We start from the raw sequence: 14583 nt of genomic DNA on the forward strand, positions 1-14583 counted from the left end.
TCAATGGGTTTTAGGCCGATCCTTTCCATCCCAATGTTGTTTCTCTCCATGCTAATTCTCTTGGTTCTCAATTTATGTTTTTTTGAAACATTGCGAAGTTACAGGGATCATGCTATAGGAGTTCAAATGATTTGAACGATTCAAATGAGTTCAGAGGATTTCCAAAGTCTACAGAGTGATTTAGGCCATTTGGAAAAATGGGCTGAAAGATGGCAGATGGAGTTTAATGCTGATAAATGTGAGGTGCTACACCTTGGCAGGACAAATCAAAATAGGACGTACATAGTAAATGGTAGGGCATTGAAGAATACAGTTGAACAGAGGGATCTGGGAATAACCGTGCATAGTTCCTTGAAGGTGGAATCTCATATAGATAGGGTGGTAAAGAAAGCTTTTGGTATGCTAGCCTTTATAAATCAGAACATTGAGTATAGAAGCTGGGATGTAATGTTAAAATTGTACAAGGCATTGGTGAGACCAAATCTGGAGTATGGTGTACAATTTTGGTTGCCCAATTATGGGAAGGATGTCAACAAAATAGAGAGAGTACAGAGGAGATTTACTAGAATGTTGCCTGGGTTTCAACAGCTAAGTTACAGAGATAGGTTGAATAAGTTAGGTCTTTATTCTCTGGAGCGCAGAAGGTTAAGGGGGGACTTGATAGAGGTCTTTAAAATGATGAGAGGGATAAACAGAGTTGATGTGGACAAGCTTTTCCCTTTGAGAATAGGGAAGATTCAAACAAGAGGACATGACTTCAGAATTAAGGGACAGAAGTTTAGGGGTAACATGAGGGGGAACTTCTTTACTCAGAGAGTGGTAGCGGTGTGCAATGAGCTGGTGGTGGAGGCAGGTTCGTTGGTATCATTTAAAAATAAATTGGATAGGCATATGGATGAGAAGGGAATGGAGGGTTATGGTATGAGTGCAGGCAGGTGGGACTAAGGGAAAAAAAGTTGTTCGGCACGGACTTGTAGGGCCGAGATGGCCTGTTTCCGTGCTGTAATTGTTATATGGTTATATGGTTAAATGATAAATTATTGGTCAGAGGTTTTGCTAAACATGGTTTAGGTAGTCTGCAAGTGTTCCAAACACTATCATCATTGGACTACAGTGGAGGCAGATGTAAAATTTAAATCCATATCCTGCTAATATGATGTTTCCCACATCCTGATATGAACTGGCTCTTCATTTTGTGTTTTGGAGGTACCTACCTACAAAACAGTAACCCAACAAACCATGGAATTCAAATATTAAAAAAGGTGCTTAAGAAATGTTGACACTGTTGCCATCTAAATGGTTCTTCGTAATGATGCCTGATGTAAGAGCTGGGATGATTTTGAGTATCTGGGTGAGTTACATATGAACAATTTACTCTCTGCTCTTGCTTCTGAGCAGCTGACAGGGAAGTTTGAGAAGCTGACTGCAAGCAACAAACAGATGGAGGAAGAGTTGCAGGATCTTGCAGATAAGAAGGAATCTGTGGCACACTGGGAGGCCCAAATCACAGAGATCATCCAATGGTGAGTGACCTTATTCAGCAGTGCAGCAGGAAAAAAAGATTTTCCCATTCTTTCAGAGAGATTTTATTTCATGCTACTGTCACTAATGACAACATTAATATTATTTTATGTTTATAATTTCATGGGGTCTGGGCATTGCTGACATTGGTAATTCCCCTTGGGAAAATGGTGATAATCAGCCAGCCTGCTCACTGAAGTCCTTCCGGTGTTGAGCAGGGAATTCCAACATTTGTACTCTGGAATCATGAAGGAATAGTGCGAACAGTGAGATACCTCTGGATGATTTGGAGATGAACATGCATGTGGTAGTGTTTCCAAATACCTGCTGCCCTTGACCTTCTGAGTGGTAGAGTTAGTGGATTTGGGAGGTACTGGAGTAGCCTTGATGAGTAACTGCAGTGCAGAGCTACACTCTGTGGCTCAATCATCCCCGAGTAACAAATGGGTTCAGCTTTTACAGACGTGCATTAGTTGGAAAATAGACAAAATTACTCCATATGGTAACCGTACTCCACAGTACTGCCAATTAACATGAACATTTATTTATTGTCTTCCCTTGCTTAGTTACAATGGTACAGAATCAAGATGTCCCACACTCAGTAGCTGGTTACAAAGGGCTTGCAATATCAGTTGCTGTTACACTGTTTCTACAGTATCATTACACAAGTATCAATAGGAGCGATAGCTTGTCAATGTTCAAAGAAATTATCTTGGGTAACCTCCCACAGTGAAAGTGGCAGTCTCTGCCTTAACAGATTGTGGTGTCTGATTGCTGCAGGGAGTTTACATGTAAACAGTTTTTTTTTCAATTGGTTCTCATTTGAATTTAATAATATTTATGGGAGCCCGTTCTACATACAGGTGTCCATAAATCGGGAGCTGGTAATCCAGGGAGTTCCTGTACATGGACAGTGGAAGAATGATTGTTTCAGTGTGAATAGGGTGACAAATCAGGTGGGATGAGTTGTGCCTTGTAGTTGGTGAAAAGGAGTCAGGAGGTAAAATATCAATTCCAGGGTGCCCAAACAAGGGAAAACGTGCAAACTCCACACTGACAGCACCTGAGGTTAGCTTTGAATCTGGGTCTGTCGCTGTGAGGTAGCAGCTCTGCCACCTTTTCATAGAAACATCATTAATTAGTTGATCCAGTTACGTTTCAGATCATTGGTATCCTCCTTAATGTTTATGTTGAGGGACTTGAAGATGATAATGCCACTGAATGTTATTTTGGCTAAATACTCTTCATTTGGAGCTGGTGATTGCCACTTGTAAGCCTTTCTTCAATAGTCATACACGTTTTGCTGCATGCAAGCATGGGTTGTGACATTTTCTAACGAGATGCACATTAGGCAATGAGCAGCAGACCCTTTTACTTCTAACCTAATGGTGGGAGGTAGACCATCGATGAAACAGTTGAGGATGTTTAGGAAAATCATAAGCCTGGATATGAGGGAAATCTTAAATAAAAAACAGAATACTAGAAAGAAAGGGTGATTTAATGTTTCACGTTGAGTACCTTTAGTCAGAACTTTCTGAGTTCAAACTGAAACGTTTAAAACCAAATTGCAGCTAGTTCTTCACCACTAACCAGATACATTCCCAAACTGTGTGCTGTATTCAGTGGTATCAGCTACTGTGTTTCCTGACATTTCTCACCGCAGCTAGTTGTAACTGATTCCTAGCTGATAAATTAATCCCACTCACCAACTCAGAGGTTCCTTGGATTTGCCCTTCATGTTAAGAAAAATTTGTTGTCATTTTCTAATCTCCAAAGAGTGCAGATTTTTCCTGTCCAGCTATGATATTTTATTCTGAGATGAAGCACTGCAGAAATGTCTCCTATTGTCTTTGAACTATTCGGAACAGTGAGAATCTTGGTGAATAGTTCCAATAGGATTTTGTAGAAATGAAGAGTTGCTGTTCCTCGCCTCTATCCAGGGACCCCAGGACCCCAGGCGAGACAGAGGTTCACATGTACCTCCTCTAACCTCATCTACTGCATCCGATGTTCCTGATGTGGCTGCCTGTCACAAGACTGAGCACAGACTCGACGAACAATTGCGCAGAGAGAGGCCTACTGAATCTCCCGGTCACTAACTATTTTATCTCCCCTTCCCATTCCCACCCTGGACTTTCTGTCCTGCGCCTCCTCTATTGCCAGAGTGAGGGCATACGCTATCTGCAGGAATAGCACCTCATCTTTTGATTGTGTAGCTTACAACCCAACGGTATGAACATTGAATTCTCCAATTTTAGGCAACTCCTACAATCCCCCCACTCCCCTCCCCTGTGCCCCACCAGGACTCTCACCTATTTCTCCCCTTCCCTCTCCACCCGCATTTTCCCCTCAGCCGTCACAATTTGCAACCCTTTAATCCATTTGTCTCACGTCTTCTGTTTTAATCTCTGGCAATTGTTCCAACCATCTGCGTATCAACCCCCAACCCCTCTCCCCTGTGTTCACCTACTACCTGCCACCATTTGTCCTGCCTCTCCTTTCTCCTTGCTTTCTTTCCCTCCCTTCCACAATCAGTCTGAAGAAGTGCCCCGACCCAAAATGTCACCTATACATGTTCTCCAGTGATCTGCCTGACCCCCTGAGTTACTCCTGCACTTTGTGTCCTTTAGTGAGAATCTTTTATTTCCTGCTAGATCCTCCACTTTAACCTCTAGTGAGTCCTTACCTTGGTTAATAGCTCTGCCATTTCATCGTAATCCAATAATTTTTGTATAAATCTAGAAGATTTGCTGTCTTGTCAGGTGTACTCTTCACAAACGCGATGGCACTGTTCCTGACAATATCCCATTCAAGATTATTTTCAAATGTAAAGGAAAAACAGGATTTAGGGAGAAATTGTATACAAACTGTTTCACAACCACAGGAAATCCCAAACCTCTTCACAGCCATAAAGCATTTGAAGTGCAGTTGCTGCCAAGATAGAGGAAACCAATGAACACATACCAACTTCTCCCAAATGACATGAGTTATGGTTTAGAGGGATATGGACCAAACACAGGCACATAGGACAAACTTGGATGGACATCTTGATCGGCAGGGATGAGTTGGTCCGAAGGGCTGGTTTCCGTGGTATATGACTATAATGAATCGTCTTCATCTTCATTAATTCCCCATACCCTTTATGGTTAGTTTCAGTAATTACCATTGGTAGCTCAACTTTCCTTTCTCTATTGGCATCTTGCAAGTGGAATGAAGCAAACACATGAGGGAGATGAACAAATAGGCTAACAAAAGATAGAAGAAATGCAAGCCTAGGCTGTAGCCCTGCTCCCTATCTCCACATTCCTGTCCCTTATTAGCTAACTAGAACAATGCTGGTGACCTACATAAGCTAAATATATAAAACTACTGTAACATCCAGCAAAAGGTGAGAATCTATGAAGGTAAGAAAATGGGGGGAAAGTTCTTCATACGTAAATTGTAGAATAATATTTTATTAATGTCAGTAAGTTGCACTCACTATCTTTGTTAACTCATGCAGAATTTATTTTTGATGTGAAAAGAAAAGTTCAGTGTTGACCAAGGCATGTGTTGAGTCTTAACACTGCTCACGCCAGCTTGGTCAGTGTATTACTGGCAAGGCTTGAGTAAATGAGCCTTGGTCTTGAGCAATGCATGTGTTTTGTGTATCTTAGTATATATAATGTGCACTTTTGCACCGGGGACTATCATAAAAGTGGTATTACTGGACCTGATCCAGGAAAAAAATAGCAGCCTAGCCAAGAGAAAATAGCAACCTAGCCGAGGTTTTAGTAAGAAAAGAAAACCCGTATACTCACCCTTTTCAACTATTGTTAGCATATTTGTTAGCGTGATATCAATCCTTTGGCTGTTTCCAAATGTATTCCGATGATCTCAGTGAAGCTCTTTACGTTGAGCTGCTCACTTGCTGTGAAAATTCCTGGTCCAGCACTGAACTTTGACAGAGGCACACAGGTTTGAACTTCCCCTCTTCACTTTGGATTGGATGCTTCTAAACTTCCTTTAAAGAAATCTGGGCTTCATTGGTTTAGTTGGATGTTGAAATGGAATATTTTTAAGAGCTCAGCAACAAGAACCCCCTCTGCCTCCAGAGCAACGTTTCTTACTCAATCAAGGAAACATGTTAGAAACTCAAGGAACTGCTGATGCTTGTTTTACCAAAAAAAACGCGCACACAGAGTGCTGGAGTAAATCAGCAGGTCAGGTGGCATCTCTGCAGCACACGGATAGGCCTTTTTCATCCAACTTCCCCCCCACACTATAATCAGTCTGAAGAAGGGTCCCGACCTAAACAACGCCTATCCATGTCCTCCAGAGATGCTACCCGGGTTACTGAGTTACTCCATCACTTTGTGTGTGCATTTCTTAAGGAAATACATTAACTGGTTGATTATTTTATTGCTGTTGGAAGATTTTGCTATGTGCTGTGAGATTATTGGACCTGATCCAACATAAATAATACTAACTTTTACATGAAGCATCTTCCCGCGTGTTAAAGTGTGGCAAGGCTGCGTGCTCAGCCCTCTGCTCAACTCACTCTATACTCAGGACTGAGAAGCCAGATACAGTTACAACTCCATCTTCAATTTTGCCAATGCAACCACCGTTGTGGGACAAATTACAGATGACAATGAGTCAGAATATCGGAGGGAGATGGATCGACTGACCGGATGCTGCCAAAACAACGACCTTGCACTTAACGTCAGTAAAACTAAGGAACTGATTGTTGACTTTGGAAGGGGAAGGTCGTGGATCCACAAACTTGTCTTCATTGACGGGATGGTGGTGGAGAGTCAAAGACTTCAAATTCCTGGGTGCATACATCTCTGAAGATATCTCCTCGACCCAACACATTGATGCAATCATTACGAAAGGCCATCAACGCCTCTACTTCCTTAGAAGACTGGGGACTGGGGATTCGGTATGTCAACAAATACTCTCTTGAACATCCACCAGTGTACAGTACTGAGCATATTGACTTGTTGCAACACGGAACACCCATGAACAAAGAAGATTGCAAAAAGTAGTGAACACTGTCCAGTCTATCATGGGTATTAACCTCCTTACCGTCGAGGGATTTACAGAAGTTGCTGCCTTGAAAAGGCAGCCAGCATCAACAGAGATCAACGTTGCCCTGGCTACACACTCATTTCACTCCTGCCATCGGGAAGAAGGTACAGGAGCCTGAAAACCTGAACGTCCAGGTTCAGGAACACCTTCTTCCATACAACCATCAGGCTATTGAACACTACAACCTCCAAATAAGCACCGAACTACATGGACTTGGGGGCATTGTTTTTGTCCTTGAACTGTTATACGGAACATTTTTGTTTTTTTATGGTGTTTACAGAGTACTATGTTTACATATCTGTTGCGCTGCTGCAAGTAAAATTGTCATTGTTCTACTTTGGGACATATGACAATAAATGTCTCTTGAGGCTTTCTTTGTAAAGTATTAAAGTTGGAACAGATGGCCGACCCAAATAAACAGAACATGCGCTGTTAACTAAATTATAATAACGGGAATTCCAGTATTCTCAGAGTTTTAGTTAGCATGAGGAATTGTGGCCAAACTGAGCCAACAGGGACCTTACATACATCATTGTAATAACCAAGGTGGTCTGAACAAGTCAACACTAAATGCCTTACTGAGGAACAGTTAAACCTAAAGTGTGTGAGAGAAGGAACGGTGCAGGGCACTCATTTTGCCATTGTTCTTGCTGAATTACATCTCATGTTGGATCTCCACCCCCATCCCTTCATTCCCTCCGCCCCTCACCCTCCCCCACCGCCTCTCACCCTTCCCCTGAATAAGCAGCAACTGGTGTGTGGGTGTGTGTGTTTAACTGGGGCAGGTGATGTATGGCAGCATTTAGTCTGCACGTATTTATTGGTGAACATTTGGAGATTGATTTTTTATATGCCATTTATCAAAATACTCACAGTTTAGCAGTCCCTGTACTTCAATGCAATGTTACTTCGATAAAACTTGGAATAAGCTCTTCATATCCAACTTATACAATCTGCCCTAGGACATGAAGTGATTTCCCATTTTGCCCATCTCTATTCAAGGCTGGTTCACTAATATGAGCAATTTGCTGCCTTGAATCCTGGGCAGCTGGCTCCACCTTGTGGTCACAGCATCCTTCTCAGCTGCAAATACAACATTTAGAAACTTGACTGAAGGCAATGTCCTGGGAAATGCAGAATGTTAAACAAAGGTTCAAAAACATTTGTTTTAAATTTGTCGCACAGCTCTAGTTGTTTGTAGATCCCGCATCACTATGTAGTAATGAACAAAGCCAATACCTGTGGTATTGGCCTTGCAGACTTGAAGGCATTTAGCTGCGATAGAACCAGGTGTAATTGTAAAATAGTGGGCAATAGCAGAAATGTGAAGAGAAAACTACCTTGTACTGAACTGAGGCCGTAGAAATAGGGGCAATGGAAATCTGAAGCAGATCTTACTCATACATTGAATGTATAAAGAATTAATTAGCTGCAAGAATTACAGGGGGAGAAGCCTGGCATCATTTGAGAACCACATGGATGTTGTGAGAGCATGGTAGTGAACTACATTCTGAACAAATTGCTCAAGAGGGCTGAACTAGCACATTTAGTTACAGTGAATGACAACAGTTCTGCTCATATCACCCACTTTAAGAGTCCAGCTAAAAATACTGCTGAACTTTGGAAAGCCAGAGGCCAAGGGGAGACCTGAGAGGATTACATAAAACGATGAGATGTGCAGATTGGATAGACAGTCAAACATTTTTCCACTAGGGTGGCAATGTCAAAGACTGGAGGGCATTGTTTTAAGGTTCAAAGGAGATATGCAGGGCAAGTTTGTATTTGACATAAAGAGTACAGCAAAGGGTGCCAGGAATGCGCTGTTGGGTGTGATGGTATAGGCAGATACGATAGTAGTGTTTATGTGGCTTTTAGATAGGCTCATGGATATGCAGGAAATGCAGGGATATGGAACACATGCAGGCAGAGATTAGATTAACATGGCATCATGTTAGGCATGAACATTGTAGGTTGAAGGGCCTGTTTCCGTGCTGTACTGTTCTGCGTTCTAACTGCCAAGAACACGGAGAACTCACCGGTATAGCAGCACCCACCGCACACAATGCAGCTCCCATTTCCAGGATGGAACACTGCCATGTATCAATGGGAGATGGATGTTGCCGATGTTGGAACGGTTGCTGTGGGGGTGAACGGTGGGTGGTGCAGATATACAATGTATACAGCATGTTCCCTTTTTGTAGAAGAATTATAAGCATAGCTTTCATTTTGTCAGACTGGTCTTCCTTCATCTGCAACTGATACTTAAAAACTTCATTTTGACATCTACCGATTTTCAATCACAAACCAAATCACTGTTCAGTGTAACATTTGTCATAGAATTATAGAATGTTACAGCACAGAAAATAGTCCTTCAACCCACCAAGTCCGCACTGACCATCAACCACTCATCTACAGTGCCCTCCATAATGTTTGGGACAAAGACCTACCATTTATTTATTTCCCTCAGTACTCTACAATTTGAGATTTGTAATAGAAAATAATCACGTGGTTAAAGTGCACATTGTCAGATTTTAATAAAGGGTATTTTAATACATTGTGGTTTCACCATGTAGAAATTACAGGAGTGTTTATACATAGTCCCCCCATTTCAGGGCACCATAATGTTTGGGACACAGCAATGTCATGAAAATGAAAGTAGTCATGTTTAATATTTTGCATGCAATGACTGCTTGAAGTCTGCGATTCGTGGACATCACCAGTTGCTGGGTGTCTTCTCTGGTGATGCTCTGCCAGGCCTGTATTGCATTCATCTTTAGCTTATGCTTGTTTTGGGGACTAGTACCCTACAGTTTTCTCTTCAGCATATAAAAGGCATGCTCAATTGGGTTCAGATCGGGTGAAACTCATTGGCGGCGGTTCATTCTACAGCAAGAATGATCCCAAACATACTGCTAAAGCCACAAAGGAGTTTTTCAAAGCTACAAAATGGTCAATTCTTGATTGGCCAAGTCAATCACCCGATCTGACCCCAATTGAGCATGCCTTTTATATGCTGAAGAGAAAACTGAAGGGGACTAGCCCCCAAAACAAGCATAAGCTAAAGATGGCTGTATTACAGGCCTGGCAGAGCATCACCAGAGAAAACACCCAGTAACTGGTGATGTCCATGAATCGCAGACTTCAAGCAGTCGTTGCATGCAAAGGTTATGCAACAAAATACTAAACATGACCACTTTCATTTACATGACATTGCTGTGTCCAAAACATTAAGGTGCCCTGAAATGGGGGACTATATATATAAACACTGCTGTAATTTCTACATGGCAAAACTAAAATGTGTAAAAATGGCATTTATTAAAATCTGACAATGTGCACTTTAACCACATGTGCTTTTTTTCTATTACAAATCTCAAATTGTGGAGTACCGAGGCAAATAGCTAAATGATGGGTCTTTGTCCCAAATATTATGGAGGGCACTGTAACTCTGTGCTGCATCTGCATGCTAACCTTTTGTGATACATGCACAAGAACACCTTTATCCCACTCTATTTCAGTCTCTTCATATAGCAACAAACTTGTATGAATGTCAGTGTTTCGTTTTGGTACATATGACAATTAAACACTCTTTACTCTTAAGTTATTGGTCTGCAATTTAATTCCTCCTACTGAACTGCATGACCTCACATTTTCTTATATCAAATGACATTTGCCAAGTTATAGTACTTATTAACTCAACCTATCAATATCTTGTTAAAAAAGTGAAAATGTCCTGATCACAGTGTATGCTCTTTCGCCTGTTTTTGTGTCATCAACAAGTGTAGATACCTCTCCTCCTCGTCAATAGTTCCGTATTTCTAGTTTATTCTCCTTTCTGTTGTACGTGTGGTAAGCAGTGTTCAATCCAGTGTTAGCACACTTTCCCTAATACCAGGAGCAGTCAACATATGTACAGGCCTTTTATGTGATATCTTATTGGAAGTCTGAAAATGTATAAATTTTCCTCTCTAAACTGTTCTTGTTATGTCCTCAAAGAACTGGCAGATTTGTCAAACATAACTTCCCTTCCATAAAAAGCGGTTTGATTGTAACAAGCTTTTCTGAAGGACGGCTATTTCTTCTTGATTATCAAACTTGCAGCATTTTCCCAACAACTAACTGCCCTGCCCCCCTGGTTTCCTACTTCACTACTCGTACGGCAACAACATTGTGGGCTGAAGGGCCTGTTTCTGTGCTGTGCTGTTCTAAGTTCCCTTCTTAAACTCGAAGCACTGTTAGTGTACTCCACTGTCTGAATTGTGATGTGAAAATATTTGTTTTAATTGATATTTTTGAGGCAGAGATACATTGATTCTTGATTAGCACAGGTGTCAGAGGTTATGGGGAGAAGTTAGGAGGGAGAGACAGATCAGAGATTAGGAAGGAGAGGCAGATCAGCCATGATGGAATAGCGGAGTAGACTTGATGGGGCGAATGGCCTAACTCTACTCCTATTCCTTGTGACATGACTAAATGTACCTAGCAACTCCTGGTAAATTTGTTCATTCCATCAACTATTCATGATTAAAGCTATTGTGTACTGCGGTCAACAAGTGCCATCACAAAGGGAGAATCTCTGGGTGGAGAAGGTCAAGTGCACTGCCGTGACATACTTGTATTTTCCATTACCAGGGTGAGTGATGAGAAGGACGCTCGAGGCTACCTCCAAGCACTGGCAACCAAGATGACCGAGGAATTGGAGTCCTTGAGAAATTCCAGCTTGGGAGCACGAGCAACAGTAAGGATCTTTATTCTTCAACTCTAAGCAGTTTCTAATCTCCAATCATCCATTTTATTCAAATGTGAGACGTTGCATTTGGGTAAACTAAACCAAGGCAAGACTTACGCAGTAAATAGTAGGGCCCAGGAGATGTTGTAGAACACTGGAACCTTAGGGTTGTGGGCACATAGTTCCCTGAACGTGACGACACAGGTCGATGGGTGGTGAAGAAGGTGTTTGGCATGCCTTCAACGCTCAGAGCATTGAGTATGGAGACTGCAGATGCTGGAATCTTGAACACAAAACAAACTGCTGGAGGAACTGAGTGAGTCAGGCAGCATTAAGTGGAAGAAAATAGACAGACAACAGTTTGGGCCAGGACTCCTCTTCAGATTGATGGTGTAGAGTGGAGAGAGCAGTAGCGACGGTCGAGGGGCAAGAGCTGGTGATAGGTGGATCCATGTGAGGGGGAGTTCACTGATAAATGAGTCAGGGAGAGAAGGATGGAGATACTAAACAAGGCTGATGTGAACACTGAAGGATGCAGATGGTGGAACCTGATCAGGAAGGAAGGTGGGAAGAGAATCTCACTGAAGATTAACAATAATAGGCGCAGCATATTTTCTCCAAGGAAAACTATTCTTAACCAACAGTTTATAGAATGCTTAAATAACCAGTGTCACCTTTTCTCCCACTTTTCTCTCTCTTTCTCCGTTTTACCTTTCCCCATCTCTTTATTCACTCCCTCTCACTCTAATTTCCCTCTCTCTCTGCTTCCCCTCTCTCTATTCACTCTTCCACTGCTCCCTCCCTATGCTGATTCTTCCCCTTCTTACTCCGCTGCCCCCTCTCCTTCTCCCCCCCTTCACCCATTTCTTCCTTCCCTGTGCCACTCCTCCCTCCTTCTCTCTGCTGTCCCTCTTTCTCCCTCTCTCCCCACTGCTGCTCCCTTGCTCTCTGTGCTACCCTTCTCAGGATATGCCCTGGAAGATGCGTCGGTCCCAGAAAGTGGACATGTCAGCACGATTGGAGCTACAGTCTGCACTCGATGCTGAAATCCGAGCAAAACAGGTCATCCAGGATGAACTCAATAAAGTCAAAGCTGCCAGCATATCCACTGAATGGTGAGTTCACAGAAATGTATAATATTTTTAAATTACCTGGAAGAGCCACCTGGCCCACTTGTGCTTTGACTTTCTCCCGGTGTTTTTAACCGTTATTCAGAAGTACAAGGTGGTTTCCAAGAGGTGATGTCCTAACTGAAGAGATTTACACCTTATATTCCTGAGACAGAAATAAAAATAATGAAAAATCACCATATAGACTCTGAAAATGTTGTTAGATTTTAATGTTTGATTGGTAAAAAATGCCAGACTAATGCTTGCAGGCTAGAATTATTTTAAAATTGAATAATACCCAGTAGCAATAAGATGCAGCAATTACTGAATGGACCACATTAAACATAGTAACGACACAATTATCTTTCAGGTATTTTTGAATGTAGTTCTTGTATGTCTCGGAGTAGTAATGGACATAAATTCATAGTGTTATAGATTCATACAGCAGGGAAACAGGTCATTCGGCCCAACTTGCCCATGACAACCAAGATGCCCATCTACACTCATCCCACATGCCCATATTTGGCCCATATCCCTCTAAGCTTTTCCTGTCCATAAATAGGTAAGGAACCCCTAGTAGAAACTGTTCCTTGTTGTAGGATCTACTGAATCCCACGACAGAAAGCAGAGAACAAACAATGTTTCTTGTTGAAGAAACCGTCCCACCGAAATTTCACATTGATGTAAATATTCAGTCTAAGATATCAAATCAAGTCAAATGTATTGTCACATGCACAAATACAGTGAGTTACAGGTACAATGAAATTGTCTTGCAGCAGCAACACAGCATCAAAGTTGCACATAGACTCAGAGAAACACACAAAATAGTAAGATTAAACGAGAACTTACCAGTTTGAAGTTTGATCTGTATTTTATGAGGAGTTACGATGAGGGATTTCGTGAAGAACCCCGCTTCCACGCATGCGTGTCATTCTTCAAAGCAGCGGTGTGAGGTCACAGGAACCTATAATGATCTAACATAGTAAGATTATCAAAGAGATACCAGTTTTTGATATGATCATAAGAGGGTGGGAGCGGAGGGCACGAAATCCCTCATCGTAACTCCTCATAAAATACAGATCAAACTTCAAACTGGTAAGTTCTCGTTTAATCTTACTATTTTACTTCGGAGTCACGTGAGTGACTTCGTGAAGATTTCAAAGCTCTGTGACCTCATGCCGTGGAACGAGTCCATGCTTCACAACTGCCTTGGGTATTGGGAGAGAGCATCATTAGTAATTTTAAAACACAATTATACAAAGAGTTGTGTGGTATAATGAAAAAAATTATATAATTTTTTTTTTTAATTTTTTTTTTTTTTTTTTTTTTTAATTTGAGAATCATAGCCCTGTAACCTTTCGGGCAATTATTTTGTTGGACATAAAATGTCTTCTTAATACAAATGATGGCTCCAAAATTTAACTGGTTTATTATAAAAACCTGTGGAAAAACCCTTTTTGAATGACCATCCTGCCATTCTGAGGATTTGGTCTGTGGGTACCTGTACAAATTTTTGCTGCGGATGTTGCTGCAGCCCTGGTGGAATGAGAGTTAAAACATTAGTGTCATTTTTAGGACCTATTTGAGCCACCTAATATAGTTTGAGTCGTGACCCTTTCATGCGGTTTCTTTTAAGAGATAAACAACTCCATTTTCTGACCTCGAATGTTCTTAGTATATTCCATATATTGTTAGATGTGTCTTGCTATACACCGTCGTTTGCCATATGGGTGTACCATAAATTCAAACACTTGACCTGAGGAAACCCGATCTGTTTTCTTTTATTAAATCCTGTATGACAACATCAGTTTCTCGGTGAGATGATCAGGGAGTCCAGGCTCAGTTTGCTTAATGGCTGGACTTGTTGTGCGGTAAATAACACCATGAGCATAACCATCTTCCTGGTCTGTTACTGAAGTGACAACGCTGTTATGAGCTACAAGCTCCTCAGCATGTTGAGAAACGACACCCACGTCCCAGATTTCGGAGTACCTGGTTTTCTTACCAGGGGTGCGTTCCCACCGCGTGCCGCTCCGTTCCTTGTGATAGGTAATTGGAGAGTGCACTTGTGGCACTATTGATGGCACTGTAGCTCCATCGATTATCATAATGGAGGCTTGTAAAAATTCCAATACGGCCAGAATGTTCTTGGCC

General features: G+C 41.7%; 1 protein-coding gene across 1 annotated transcript in view; it reads left to right on the top strand.

Annotated features, from left to right (window-relative positions):
• Window positions 1–14583, top strand: part of LOC129697513 (serine/threonine-protein kinase MRCK alpha-like) — a 308786-nt gene that overhangs the window by 222144 nt on the left and 72059 nt on the right. Inside the window, 3 exon segments of the mRNA XM_055636147.1 lie at window positions 1399–1523; window positions 11224–11329; window positions 12287–12435. Coding sequence (XP_055492122.1) covers window positions 1399–1523; window positions 11224–11329; window positions 12287–12435 — 380 coding nt within the window.

The sequence above is a fragment of the Leucoraja erinacea genome, chromosome 5, assembly GCF_028641065.1.
Source record: "Leucoraja erinacea ecotype New England chromosome 5, Leri_hhj_1, whole genome shotgun sequence".
NCBI classification, from domain to species: Eukaryota; Metazoa; Chordata; class Chondrichthyes; order Rajiformes; family Rajidae; genus Leucoraja; species Leucoraja erinaceus.